Source organism: Bos javanicus, chromosome 1, assembly GCF_032452875.1.
Source record: "Bos javanicus breed banteng chromosome 1, ARS-OSU_banteng_1.0, whole genome shotgun sequence".
Classification (NCBI taxonomy): domain Eukaryota; kingdom Metazoa; phylum Chordata; class Mammalia; order Artiodactyla; family Bovidae; genus Bos; species Bos javanicus.
Window position 1 is genome coordinate 87,411,450 of NC_083868.1, and position 15,051 is coordinate 87,426,500.

At 35.5% G+C, this 15,051-nt stretch overlaps 1 protein-coding gene and 1 long non-coding RNA gene across 15 annotated transcripts in view; one reads left to right on the plus strand and one right to left on the minus strand.

Annotated features, from left to right (window-relative positions):
* Window positions 1-15,051, plus strand: part of PEX5L (peroxisomal biogenesis factor 5 like) — a 331,590-nt gene that overhangs the window by 137,707 nt on the left and 178,832 nt on the right. For 9 of the 14 annotated variants that reach the window (XM_061415194.1, XM_061415184.1, XM_061415203.1 and 6 more), the window contains one exon: window positions 9,402-9,506. The exons of the other annotated variants lie outside the window; for them this stretch is intronic. In XM_061415194.1, the coding sequence (XP_061271178.1) occupies window positions 9,402-9,506 (105 nt within the window). The remainder of the gene's footprint in view (window positions 1-9,401; window positions 9,507-15,051) is intronic. 14 annotated transcript variants of the gene reach the window in all.
* Window positions 6,783-9,408, minus strand: LOC133246673 (uncharacterized). The gene is made up of 2 exons (XR_009736105.1): window positions 9,297-9,408; window positions 6,783-7,139 (listed from the first exon to the last, which is right to left on the minus strand). It is a non-coding gene; the product is annotated as an uncharacterized LOC133246673 (long non-coding RNA).

A 15,051-nucleotide genomic window follows, 5' to 3' on the forward strand; every position in this document is an offset into this window, starting at 1 on the left:
GGATTGACTGGTTGAATCTCCTTGCAGTCCAAGGGACTCTCAAGAGTCTTCTCCAACACCACAGTTCAAAAGCATCAATTATTTGGTGCTCAGCTTTCTTTATAGTCCAACTCTCATATCTATACATGACTAATATTTATCGAGTACCTACCATTGCCAGGCATTGTGGAAGTGCTTTCATACATACTCTCATTTAATTCTCACAAATTTATGAAGTAGCTAGGTAGGATTTCTATCCTATTTTCAGAAGGTAAAATGAAGCCTTAGAGAGAATAATTTATAAAAGGCAGAGCTGAGGTTTGAAACTTCTGTCTTCTGACTCCAGTCCCAGTATTGGTGCCAACATGCCACATGGCCATCCTTTGTTCCCTTCCATTGACCATGGATGCTTAACTGGCTCTATACACTGTCAATCTCATGGCCACTCAGTGACTGGGGTTCCCCACTCCAAGGTCTCTTCATACTTTCCCTAGCTCCTCTCCAGAGAATAAGAAAAACTGTTAATCCTTTTAAGGAACCAGAAGGCATTAGGGAGGAGCCAACTCAGATATTGCGTATGACCCCCAGAGGACTATCAAGATAAGCAGAGACACTACAGTCTGATTCATAATATTAGAACAGAAATGGTGAAAGCCTCAGCTTGTCTCTTAGAGCTGTTTCAGGTAAGTTAGGTAGATGGAGTACCCTTAGCTCAGAACTTTTTGGCTAGTAGCTTGTGAATTTAACCTAGTTTCTGTAATTTAGTTTTCCTAAGTTATATCAACAAAACTGGGGCATTTGGTGACTGGAGAACAAACTAGTAAAACACTTGCACCTGCCAGAAAATGATTAAAGCTACAAAGAAGGCTACTGAATAGTCGGATTCCAAGTCCACAGCTCTTATTCATAAATTAGTAATAGAATTTGCCTGAAATATTCATAAAGGGGAATTCAAGTTCACTAGTTACAAGTCCTTCTCTAGAAATAAAATGGACAAAGTACAATTCTACCTCATGACATCTGCATAAATTTGCTTTCTCAAATTCAAAACTTTGGTAATAATACATTTACCATATGGTAATTACATCTATTTTTAAAGGAGGTGGGATTCAATTTCTATGCTCTAAGATAACAACAGTCAACATTTAAAGGCTTCCAATTTGGTAGAGGAATGGAACTCCTTCTTTTGACTTGGAAAAAAAAAAGAAGTGAAAGTGTTAGTCACTCAGTCCTGTCCACCCCTTTGCAACCTGATGGACTGTAGCCTGCCAGGCTCCTTTGTCCATGCGATTCTCCAGGCAAGGATACTTGAGTGGGTAGCCATTCTCTTCACCAGGGGATCTTCCCAACCCGGGGATTAAACCCACATCTTCTGCATTGCAGGCAGATTCTTTACTGTCTGAGCCACAATAAATAGATTTTACTTACTAGGGGCAAGAAGTTAGGATGTGTGTATGTGCTCAATTGTGTCCAGCTCTTTGTGACCCCATGAACTATAGCTCGCCAGGCTCCTCTGTCCATAGGATTTCCCTGGCAAGAATCCTGGAGTGGGTTGCCATTTCCTCTTCCAGGAGATCTTCCTGACCCAGGGATCAAACTCTCATCTCCTTTATCTCCTTCACTGCAGGCATATTCTTTACCGTTGAGCCACCGGGAAAGCCCAAGAAGTTGGGGGATGCATCTAATCACTGAAAAGAAAAAGAGTTTCATGGGTAATCACTTCAAGGGAACTGTTTCATGGTCTTAACCACATATTTACCTACAGGGATTCTTATTCATTATATTTCCTTTGGAAAACTTTCCAATCAGGAATAAATGGGAAAGACAGAAATGATAAATCAGTGTTTTGTACATGGTTCCTGCCGAGTTTCCTTCCCCCTAGTCTTCCACATTCTACTATCTTGTATAGGACATCACCTTGGCTAACTACAAACACTTAGAAACCAGACCTGAATACCTCTTCCCTAACCCCTTCCAGGAATAGACCTTTTCTCACCTCCCCCTATGCCCTAAAACATCACTGATTCAACAGAGTTTAAGCAATTATCCATGCTGGTGATGTATGATTCTCATAACACCTTACTTTCTCTTAAGTGTTGGACATCCATCCATTTGTGCACATCAGATAAAAGTCTGGAGTGCTTGTATTTGAAAAGAAAAAAAATAACAAAATAATCTTTAGGATTTTATGTTTTCAGTCATTTTGCTTAAAAATACGCTCAATATTAAGGTGAAATAGGTTCCAAATAATTTAGAGCGACATTAATCAGAGTAAGCCTAATAATAAAACTTCACTAATTGAGAACTGTTATAGATGATAGGGGAACTAAGTGTTGTGACTTTGACCTTTTGTCAAGAAAGCTTGCTAAGCAGAGTAAATAAGCCTGGGGGTAAGGTGGGAGTGAGATGGGGAATGTTTAATCTTCTCCAGAGAACAAACAAATGGTAAATTGTGAGCAAATGGATCTTATTAATTAGAAGGAAGTCTTATCTGTCCTTCAGAGCCAATTTTAAGCATCTTTACTTGGCAACACTTTATTAATTTTAATGAATTTTTATTTAGATACTTGAAACTATTTAATTTCTTTAAATGTCTAATTCAGACTTTTTATGTAATTCAAAATCACCTTCTGTCAAATTTGGCCATATTATGTGATTTCAATACCTTAAATAATTTGAAAAGGTTTTTAATAGTTACTTAAATACTGAGTAAACTTGAGTCTTATCACTATACCAAATAATGCAAGTAGTTCAAAAGAAACAAGCACAACCTTTGCTCACACAAGGTAGTTCCATTGATAAAACAGTCACAGAACCTTTTTTCTCAATGAAGGATTATATAGCAAGGTGCCCAGGAGAAGCTTAATCTGCATGTACAACTCAGAAATTTTGGGTATGGGGCAATTCTGTTCCTCAAGAGACCCAGGTCCCTTTTCTAAGTGTAATTAGAAAAAATGATAAGGAGTGTTTTGGAATCAATTGGTGACTCTGGTCACTGAAGGCTGATTTGTTTTTTTAAAAAAGAGATACTGACTCGCTTCCTCAAAAGTACTCTTGGATGGTCAAGAAGACACTCTGAGGTGGGAGAGACTAAAGTGCTGAGGCCTAATTTTCTGGGGAGAGACAACAGTTTAAGAGTCACCATCAGTTTTACACGCCAGTGTGTTCTGCTTCAGGACTAAATGTTCCAAGTTTTCTGAGTGTGTTTTAAGAACTACAAGATGAGAGCTACTGATTGGGCACCCATTATGATTTTTGACTGCTTTTAGGGGAGATTCTTTGACTGCTAATAAGAATAGTAAGAGCAAGAGTGGTGGTTAGGGGACCTGTTAGGGCAGGAACAGCTGTGATGGAAGTGCTGAGGGAGTGGTGGAAGCAGTCACTGCCAAAATGGGCCACCCAGAGGTGGGAGAGAGAGCAGCTCCAGGGATAGCACCCTGGCTGTTGAGAAGACAGTAACCCAGGGTCAACTGGCATACTAGGCACAGTGAACACAATTCAGAAGGCCCAAGATACTCCTCAGGACCCATGAAAATGCTTTCATTGTATCAGTCTTAAAAATCAGAATCCCTCAGATGACTATTATAATAAGGAATTTGTAATATTAATAACAAATCTGGTCTGGATTATGTTTTTCTTGATACAGCTTAGTCATAAAATACAACCTTCTACATTTTTTATGGAAAAAAGGTCCCATTAAAGCAAAAGTTTGAGGACCTATAGAAGTCATGAAGATCCCCCTACAGCAATCATTCAGGCCAAGGACAATGAGTGTGCATGCAGAGAGCTTAAAATCCCAGGGACTTTCATGTGTGGAGGTTTAGAATTAAAGAGATTGTTGTCCATGGCTCTCCCATCACCACATACACATATACCACATACAGCAAAAAGTACCAAATAACACAAACTGAAGATATAGGAGTTATATGGTAGTGGTTTAGTTGCTAAGTTGTGTCTGACTCTTGCAACCCCATGAACTGTAGTCCATCAGGCTCCTCTGTGCATGGTATTGGTAACTTCTTGATTTACCAAGCAAGAATGCTGGAGTGGTTTGCCATTCCCTCTCCAAGGGATCTTCCCAACCCAGGGATTGAACCGGGGTCTCCTGCCTGGCAGGCAGAGTCTTTAGCAACTGAGCCACCAGGGGAGCCCCATGGGAGTTATATCATAGAATGTAATTAGAATCAGTCCTCATTCACACCAGAAGACTTCATGGAAAAGGTGATGGTTTGGAGAGTCATCTGGAAAAAAACAATGCTACAGTGAAAACAAAAAAGATAGTAAGAAAGATATGGAGAATCAACTAAATGTCCTTCTTTTAAATGCCATGTGACATTATTTTAACTAAAGGCATCAATTTCTTTACTGCAACTTGACTACCCTTAATAAAGAATCAATAATCAAATTATTTCCAGCTATAAACAAATCATTGAACCAGTGGTGAATTCATTATGATTTGTGAATTCCACATATGAGTCACTAATTAAGAAAAGAGAGAATTCTGTCCGTGCTTCCCAATTATTTACATCCAGATCTGTGCTTCCTTCAGGATGTTTAGAAACAACGATTGACCAGTATGTTCAGATTTAGTTCTACTTGTAAATTTTAAAATTTACAAAAAATTTTGTTGATGGGGGAAGAAGGGAATGAGTTAAATGTTACTGTAATAGAATGGTTTAAAGCCCTACTCTATGTTGGAGGAAATCCACAGGAACACACAACTAGGAAAGGACATAATGTGGTAGGCAGAGATCGCCACCATTCAAGGAATATTGCTCTGACATTTTCCTGTGTTGAAAGAGAAGTTTGAAGAGAGCATGACACTTTCCATGACATTTACCTTCTCAAGTAAAAAAGGTTATCCTGGCTCTGCATATAAGCAACAAGAATAGCCATCAGAAATTAGCCTTTTTGTGACCAGTTTGTGCATGTAAGTCCAGGGTCTGGAGCTTATGAGATATATAATTTTTCAACATATGCAATACTGAATATCAGTTCATTTCAAACAGTTGTGCTAAAATGACCCAAATGGCAGGTATTTGCTTATATATATGTTATGTATGAGGAAAATATATTCAATGCATTCATACTTGTAAACCTGATTGTAGTTTATCCTTAAAACAATGATAAAAATGATGTTTAAGTTACAAATTCCATAGTAGCAGCAACTACAAAATTGCTGATGATGTACTGAGTCACTCTGAAATTACTTTATTTCATGTGTCCAAAATAGATCTCAGGATAATTCTAGTAAACATGGTATTTAGTGGCATTGAGTTAGCATTTAAAAAGAATTAGAGAGATGCTAAAACTTATAAATCTCTATTAAGATCTACAGAACAGAAAGATGTGTGTATACGTGAGATGCTTAGGTTGGTTTTCTGTGAAATAGTTGAAACAAACACATTTTTTTAGAAATGTGCTCATGAGTGAAGTTGTGAGTGGCTAATTCTTACTGACCATTTCCACCTCACAAAGCCAGATGGAGAGAGAGCAGAGTGGTAGACGAGGAAGCACACAGGCTGGGAGGTGGGTCTGGGTTCCCATCCTGGATTAGCTCTGAGGCCTTGGCTAAATCACACTGTACTGTCTCTGAGCCTCAAAGCCCACAACTGTCTAGCAAAGACAATAATATCATCTAGCCCACAGAGTTCTCATGAGATCAAATCAATAAAAACATGCAAAACACCCAGCAGCATGCTCAGCACACAGTAGCTTCTCCAAAGAGGTTAGATCCCTTCTCTGCAAGACAGACCTGGAGCCAGCACCTCATCTGAGGATACCTGATACCTTCACAGCCTGATACCCAGCCTAAGATTCTGTGACTTCCGGTGTTTTCTAGGGCTTCCCTGGTGCCTCAGATAGTAACAGAATCCTCCTGCAATGCAGGAGACCTGGGTTCCATCTCTGGGTCAGAAGTTCCCATGGAGAAGGGAATGGCACCCAACTCCAGTATTCTTGCCTGGAGAATCCCATCTACTCTGTTTCTTACATTCTATATTAAAAAAATAGAAGTGGGACAAAATTGAATTTTCATAATAAACGTTAGTGTCATTACTGTACTCCCTGTGTTTCATTCATTTATGCCTGGTGTTCTAATAGAAATTAAAAGATTATTCTCAAGAATTATTATTTCTTAGAAAAGCTACTATTTTATATATTTCATTTGTGAACAAACAAAATGATAAAGAAACTTTAAAAAATCAAAGAATTTTCTCTAGCAAATCATGCAAAATGAAAGACATTTCCCTTTATGCTGATACTGTTTTCCAGTCAAAAATATCTCAAGAGATTAAATGAGCAAGTGGAAAAAGGTGATTTTGAAGTATTATTTGAAAAGAAATGGGCTGATATAATTTCTGGAGGGTGTCATGATGTGATAATCAACTTACAAAGTTTCACTGTTCCTTTCTGTTGTGGCTAGAATGATGTACAAGCATACTGGCTTAATGTAATCTAAACCCATTTATATGCTTGAGTGTATAGTCAGTATATATTTCCTTTTTGCTGTCCTCATGTTGTTTCAAATAATAGATTAATATTGATCTTTTGGTGTAGTTATATTTAAAAAATTGAACTTGAAGTATGAATAACTATGTGTATTTCTTTCTTACAATGTTTTAAGTCACTGAATTTAAAAAAGAAAAGTAAAACGTGTGCAGTTGTATTACTGTTAGTCCTACAGAGCTGCTGATAAGCCAAGTTGTATAGTTTCATGAATTGCCAACTCAGTTACCTACCAGATTCTGAATTCTAGAAGCATTATCCCACAAGATAAATGGACAAGTCAGAAATAACACAGCTTGATTTTAAGATAAAATCTTGATTTTAATTTTTAAGTGGCAATATGACCTGGGGGGATCTTGCTTTGACATGTAAGTGCGTTCACATGACTTGGCAGTGGTTTTAGACGCTCTGTCTGAACTGTGGACATGTCACGTGGCCAACCTTCCCACTCTGTTCTGGAGCTGTACCACACTTCTGAAACAGTGAAGTTCATCGGGTAATAACTCAAAAGCCAAGAGGCTGTAAAGGAAACAAAGTTGCTAGCAGGCACTAACCTGGGTGTCATGACTTTTTTCAGGTAGTAGGTGTAACCTTGAAGAAAAAGTGGCACTGTCTTCAAAAAAGTGACCTGACCCTGGCTTTGGTGGGTTTTTCTGCAAGAAATAAAAAGCACCGCATGTGTTTATTATATATCCTTTCTAGCTGACCACTGCTTTGTTCTAGAGTTCAGCATGAAAGGACTAATTTTTGTTTTGGTTTGGTTTTGTTTTAGTGAAATGGCATGTCCGTTGCTAATTCTAGCTATTATAGTTGCACATGTGAAAAATACCTATACATTGTTTACGGATTGGTAGCATTTCAAATAAATAGTATATTGAAATACCGACCTGAAATTTTTTGAGATGCTTATCAATTGATTTTATTTCTTAGCCCAAGGAAAGAATCTGAATTATTATTTTTTCAATTATAACTTGTAACATTAGATATGTTTTTAAAATATATTAGGAATTTAATATAAGCATGCCACTTTGTTTATTGCTATATTATTACACTTCTTGGAGCATGGAAAAAATTCTTCACAAATGATTTTGCTCTTTTGAAAAAATACGCTGCAAAAATATGTTAAACTATATAAAGTTTGTAAATGAGTGTAGCTTATAAAGACATACTGATCTTATTGTATATAATGTTTTATCCAAGTAATTTTTACATGTTGAAAACATGTCAAATAGCTTAGCAGTGCCATGGATCATTTTCCAGAATTCAGAACTGTATGTATATTAGGAAGTTGACAGTGCTTTACTAAAGGAAACACCTGGGATCGTTACGTACCCCGATTTGTTATACAGTTAACCACTGTTTCCCTTTATTCTTCCAGAATTCAATTAATCTAAGCATTGTAGCCATATAAACTTTTCAGAACACTTAAGAAAATTACTGCTGTTATATCTGCTCAATAAAATCTCTAATAGTTGATATTATATTGTAGAAATAACACATTATTGTTCAATAATGCTAGTTCTTAAGTTAACAAACCAAAGAAACAAGCTTTCAGCATAGTAAAGAGATTCACACAGTTTTAAATGTAGTAACTAGACAAAGTTTTTCTTGGTTCTCATAAATAAAAACTGCCGCTCATTACATTTTAGAAAGGCAACGCTTGAAAAAATGGATATTCTGCTTCCTAGAGTCAACCTACCTTCTAAATACTTAAAGCCCTGTGCAAACCAAAGATAATAATGTAAGTCTATCCTTTTTAGTTGCATAGAGACTATCAAGATTTATTAATCTTTGGAGTTAATATTGACCCTAGCTCTTAACTTCCTTTCAGACAACGGACCCTCATATGTCCATTTTTGTTTCCTGGCCTATGGTATCTCTGTATGCTGCATCTGTATTTTACATAAATTTGCAACACAGATAGTCACATTGTACCTAGTATAAGGTTGTTTTCTCCAGGGAGGCTCTGCCCACAGACCAAGGACAGTGGAAGTTTTTGTTTTTAAAGTGCTTAAAGATGATTTAATTTTTACATAGTATGAGATGTTGCTAATTGGGTTGGGAAGGTGATATTTTGTTTTCTGTTTGTTTTTTTCTATTATGCCTTATGTACCCTCAAAAACATAATAAACTAAAACCATAGAAAGCCAGCATACCCCTTACAGTCCATAATTATGTTTGTGTGAGACAAAAAATTGTACATATCAGTATATCAGTGCCTCTATTATTAATCATCCTTTATTTACATGTGAATTTATGAGATTCTCCAATTAAAAGACATTTCTAAAATTCTATTAACATTTTTTTATCTCAAGAACATTGAGAGTTGCATTTTTTTCCATAGTACCTCCCCAAAATAAACAAGCTGGGTGAATTTCTGTGACTTTAGGCTGCTGAACAATTTTTAGAGGTTTTATGACACATTTATTTTTTGTGCCCAATCCAATCAAAAGTGACAGACACCAGAGACCACCCAGCAAAATTCCTCTGTGGGAGTGAGACCCTGATCCTAATCCCTATCCTAGACTCTTTACTGTCATTTAAAACACTTAGAGATTATACAGGAATAATTTTAAATGAACATAACAGGCAATCCATAGTGTTTTAAAATCAATGCTAAAAAAATTGTCGTCATGTAAATTGCCTTAAAATATATTATACATATAAAATACTATGTTAAAATTAAATATAATATGTCAGCTGTAAAGGTGAAAAAGTAGTTAACTAAAAAGTTCACAGATAATCTTTTTTCAGATTTCATGTGTTTTCTCCTCAGCCAAAAGCCTCAAGATTCACTTGCAGCAGCCTACCTCTTCATTTATGTTGGATTGCTCTTAAACATTAGAATATCTTGTGATAAATAATAAGTTAAAGATTTCTCCTGACACAAGTCATTGTTGATTTCACTGTTATAGGGAAAAGGCTCTAGGGCGGCAGATAAGGCTGTTGCCATGGTGATGAAGGAGATACCGAGGGAGGAGTCTGCTGAAGAAAAGCCCCTCCTTACTATGACATCACAGGTGGGCAGACCCTTAGGGTTCCTGTAGGAAGCTGACATATGTTAATATATCAGATATTGTGATTTTTAACTAGAAAAAAAAAAAACATTAACTCGATCCAATTTTTAAAAAACATAGTTTCAATGAAACAATTATACAGTATAAAACGAAAACCAAAATTACTTAAATGAAAATTCCATCATTTAGTTACATATTCGTGGATATTAATTTTCATTACTCAACTTTAGTTAAGAAAAGAAAATGTATGTGCAAGTAAAACATGTTGCTTCTTTATAAAGGAGTCTTGTTAACAACTTTGGGAAAGTACAATTAAGATAATGGTACATTTGAACAACAACAACCAAAAAAAAATTCCTGTGGATAAATACAACTTTATTGCATACATATGTCAGTTTACCAGTAGAATATCTAAATTTTCTTAAATGTTAAATATATTTATGTTGTGACTATGCATACTACATATATGTCTATACATATTTATGTGGATGAGTAATTTACAGGAATGAGCCAGAAGTCCCTGAGTCCCCATGCAGAAAATGGCATTTGTGATCCCTCTTCTATTTGGTGACCTTGGCAACAAAAATATCATCTCTATTAAAAGCACATGAGGGCCATTTTCAGCATTTATTATAACAAGTATAGAAAAAGGTTTACATTTGTATGCAAAGACATGCCAAGAGTGAATCCTGTATGTCCTCAGGGACTTTTGAAACACCCTGTAAAATCCACATACATATGTATAATATACTCATCACCACTCTGTGGAACTATCAGTTTTAAATTCTTAAATGCAAAATATTTTTACTTGCATTTATCTTATAATTTAGATTAGATTGTTATATTAAACATTTCTTTTTTTTTCCATAATGCAATAGTAAGTGCAGTGATTCAGTTCCAATTATATGAACATATCTCAATTTAGAAAAATGTCCATTTAAATTCCTCATGAAAGGCATTTATATCAAAAGCTAAATTATGGCAACTTATTTTTAGAAGAGCATCAGATCACATCCCCAGCTGCTGCCAACATGTGTGGTTTTATTTTATTCTAAACACTATGTTGTAAGTAATGAAAATTATAACATATTACATCAAAATGGAATAATAAAAGTTATTGACGATTCCCAGGACTTTGGGATAATCTTATGTTGTGAGTTTTTTTTTTTTTAGTTTTTGTTTTGTTTTATCCAAAAGAAGAGATGCTTCTTGCCAATGACACAAGTAATCATTGGAAAGATATTTGCTTGATATTTATCAAGGCCTCCATTCTTTAGTTAGTTTACATGGTAAAACATGTACAGTTTTACATTGATTTCCTGCCCTTTGTAGAATCCATGTCCAAAATATACAGTCCACAGTTCCTCAGGTAAATGCTATGGGAGGTGAGAACTACTTGGAATTCTTGGCTGATGGTAGAACCATATTCACCAGTAGATAAGACCTATCCAAATTTGCAGTTGGCGTAATTGTGCTGCAACAAATCATTTCAGGACATCAGAATTTAGCACAGGCTCTAGTGCCCAATAATCCTTTTCAAATGTCCAAAATTACCTTAATAACCTAAACTAAATTTAATGCAAAATAAGAATTTGGATTTTTTTTTAATCAGAAAAGAAACTGCGATTATTACCATTTTCTCATATTCAGAATATTTGTGTGTACCAAGTTCCTTCTTTAATCCCTGTCTAATGTTGCATTAACTGTTTTTGAAGTAATAGTTACAATTTTACTGCATGAAGATGATCTAATGCTTTCTTTGATGCATCATATTCTTGTTGCATACTGGCTAATTTATGAATCAGCAAATGAAGAGTTCTGATTCATAAAATGTAATGCACCTATTGTGTTGATAATTTTGTGAAATTAATCCTGTGATAGCTGTGATACAATTATTTCCCAGTCAAATGCGGTTTTATTAGTTGATATACTTTTTCCACCACACACAAGTGGCTTCTTCCCTGCTATGCACCAGTGGCATGCACAAGCCAAAAAGCAGCAGAATGATCTGAAAAAGTGAGTACTTCTCATGGCAACCACAGCATCCAATCTGTGTACCATACCACATTCTTACTCGTTATCTTGTGTGAATGTGTTAGTGTCTTGACACATGTCTGTCCCGTGTCTCCTGTAGAACTCCTATGACATAGTGCTGCATACTGCGGGACACACTGACTCATCTTCATCACTGGTGCTCATTCACAGATTTCAGAAATGTCAGGAGCTAAGTGCTGCTGTCTCAATAATGTCTTCAGGACAATCATAATTGATCAAATACAGAATGAGTCTTTGAAACACTGAGTGCCTAACTAGTTTAGTAATTGTTCATTCCACAGATTGGTAAGTGTAGTTTATATTGAAGCATTTTTGTATTATGTGATTCTTAGGATTACTTTTAGAGAGATTTAGCCAAGCATATTCCAGTCAAGTCATCTATAGTACACTGAACAAATTGAACAAAACAGAAGAGTTGGCCAGGTGACCTGAACTCAGAAACTGTCTGACCCCTGAGAATTGCTCTTTTTGTTTCATTTTATTAGTAATTCTTGGCAAACAATATGTCAAGCTCTTCATAGAAGCTTAAGTTCCTTCTGTCCTAGACTAAAACTTTAAATCAAACAATATGGAAACAAATGTGTATTGATGAGAGGTTTGAAGGAAAAAAATATGTGAACCATCAATTCTTGAAGGAAATAAAGTTCAGGAAATAAAGACTTGTGCTATTCAATACAGTAGCCACTAGCCCACACATGGTTGTGGATAACCTGAATTGAAATATGCTGTAAGTATAAAATACACACCAGATTTTGAGGATTTAGTCCAAAGAAAAATAATGTAAACTGTCATATTAAGGCTTCCCTGATGGCTCAGATGGTAAAGAATCCACTTGCAATACAGGAGACCTGGGTTCAATCCCTGGGTTGGGAAGATCCCCTGGAGGAAGGCATGGCAACCCATGGACAGAGGTGCCTGGCAGGCTATAGTCCATGGGGTTGCAAAGAGTCAGAGATGACTGAGCAACTAAGCACATCACATGAATAATTTTTACATTGATTACATGTTGACATGATAATATTTTGGATATACAGGAGTAAATAAAATGTTATTAAAATTATTTCACCTGTTTGTTTTTACTGTTTTTAAATTGGCTACTAGAAAATTTTAAATTACCAGGCTCTCATTATATTTCCATTGAATAGAATAAATAAATCCAGTTTCAGTCTAGATGGGAAAACTATGTACCAGAAGATTGAGTATATCATAGAAAAATTTTTATTCTTCTTTATGAGAATGAAATGGCTTTAGGGAATACTTTTCTCTCATTAGGAACCTTCAAAATTTTCATTTTAACTACCTGCCCTGGTATTGAATACTTTTGTTAGCAAGGTACAGCCAATTCATCTTCTGCTGTGTCTCAAAACTATGTGTTACAGACCTCTTTGGGTCAAGGGAATTTTTTTTTTAACTCAGCCTTTGTTTTCCTATCTGTCCCCACTTCAATATTGATTTAATTTTGTGTCTAATAAAGATAGAATAATGTCCTTAATTGGAAAAATGCAAGATTGCTAAATACAGCCTTGTTTGGATTTTCTATCACTAACTTGAAACAGTTTCTTTAATTATATTCTCTGTCCTGCTTTGATAGTAGTATTACCCAAGTTATAAACAGTAATTGTTCATTTCCCCATGAATAGATTCACATTTTACAAGGCTCTAACTATCCTGGCCGGAGAAGGCAATGGCACCCCACTCCAGTACTCTTGCCTGGAAAATCCCATGGATGGAGGAGCCTGGTAGGCTGCAGTCCATGGGGTCGCTAAGAGTAGGACACGACTGAGCGACTTCCTTTTCACTTTTCACTTTCATGCATTGCAGAAGGAAATGGCAACCCACTCCAGTGTTCTTGCCTGGAGAATCCCAGCGGCGGGGGAGCCTGGTGGGCTTCTGTCTATGGGGTCGCACAGAGTCGGACACGACTGAAGCGACTTAGCAGCAGCAGCAGCAGCAACTATCCTGGCAGGAAAATATTTGGTTGGCATTTAGAGCAAGTCAAAGAGTTGAAAATTATCACATGACTATCCTTTACAGGCAGATTCCACTGGGACCCATTATAGAACAAGAGATGGGGCAGGGCCATTAGTACTATTAGCTCATAAATCAATTCCATCAGGTGGCAGAGTTACTGTCACAAAGCCTTCAAAGGCTGAATACTTACAGGGTACATAGTAATGATTTAGTTGTTTTGTCTTTTCAATGGATTGAGTCAATTTAGTTTTAATATGGAGACTATTTTGATGGGCTTTGCACACATTTCTAATCTTGGATAGGACTAATTAAAGCCATACACAATTTAATTACAAAATTATGAACAAAATCTACTTAACAAATGACATATACTTTTAATCAAGAGAGTACAAATAATAAAGGAATTTTCAAAATGTATAAAGATGTGTCTATTGAAAACATATTTGTGTTATTATTTATATAAAAACAAAACAATCTTAATTTTTTCTATTATTTAAATAAGGTTAAAAAGACTGGTATATTTTTACAAATTTTTAATCAACATTATAAATATGAGATATTTGTTAACTGTTCTTTATTAGCTTCAATGTTTTAACTTAAAATTATTCTTTAAGTACTAAAATGTTTTAAAAAAACAATATTTTACTTTAAAACAAGAGATTAAGATTATCAATCTAAAGTGTAAAATTATAAAAAATGAATCCTTTACAGATCTTGTTTTGTCACCTAAAATGTATTTGAATTTGGAGTTAGTTCTTAGTAACATAAGCTATCACAAACTTTAGCTCTATATTTTTTAATGAAACACCTAAGCAATATATTATTTAAAGATAAATAAACTTAGACCTAAGTCACAAAATAAGCTATGTTTAATGCAATGGAGCTTAAGTAGCAGGCAGCATTTAAAAACAAAATACTCCTTAGAGCAGATAATAATTTAATTTTAATTTAATAATTTAATTTTTAACATTTATATTAAGGAAATTCAAGTTGAACTAAGGCAAATGCATTTTTAGACAAAGTTTTAAAACAGACAATAATTCATTAAAGCTGGGTAATATTGTTTGCATTTTGCTCAACACTGAACACAGTATTGATATAAAATAAGAACCAGTTTGGTCCTGAGTGGCTACTATTAGTCACATCAGCTGGTCTGACTGAGTCATAAGTAAGTTGAAGGCATTTGACTGAATGTCATTTACAACCTATGATTACAAGGAAGGTGTAAAAGTTCAATAGGCTTTTGAATACTAAGTGACAACAAGCTCCTACAGGCAAGTTCTCACCTGTCTTTTTTCCTTTTGTTTCCATATCCATTGATCATGTAAGAGTTTTCCCTCAAAATCTCCAAATTTATATCTCTTGACTTAAAATCCTGAGTGAGGTAGTGGTGTTATTTCTTGAAGTGTCACCAGCTTCACATTTGCATTGGTCCATGTCCTGCTTCCAAAGATGCAATGAGGCAGGTCCATGCCTTTATTTCAGTTTTTCTCATTAAGAATTCACTCTGCATTTTAGACTT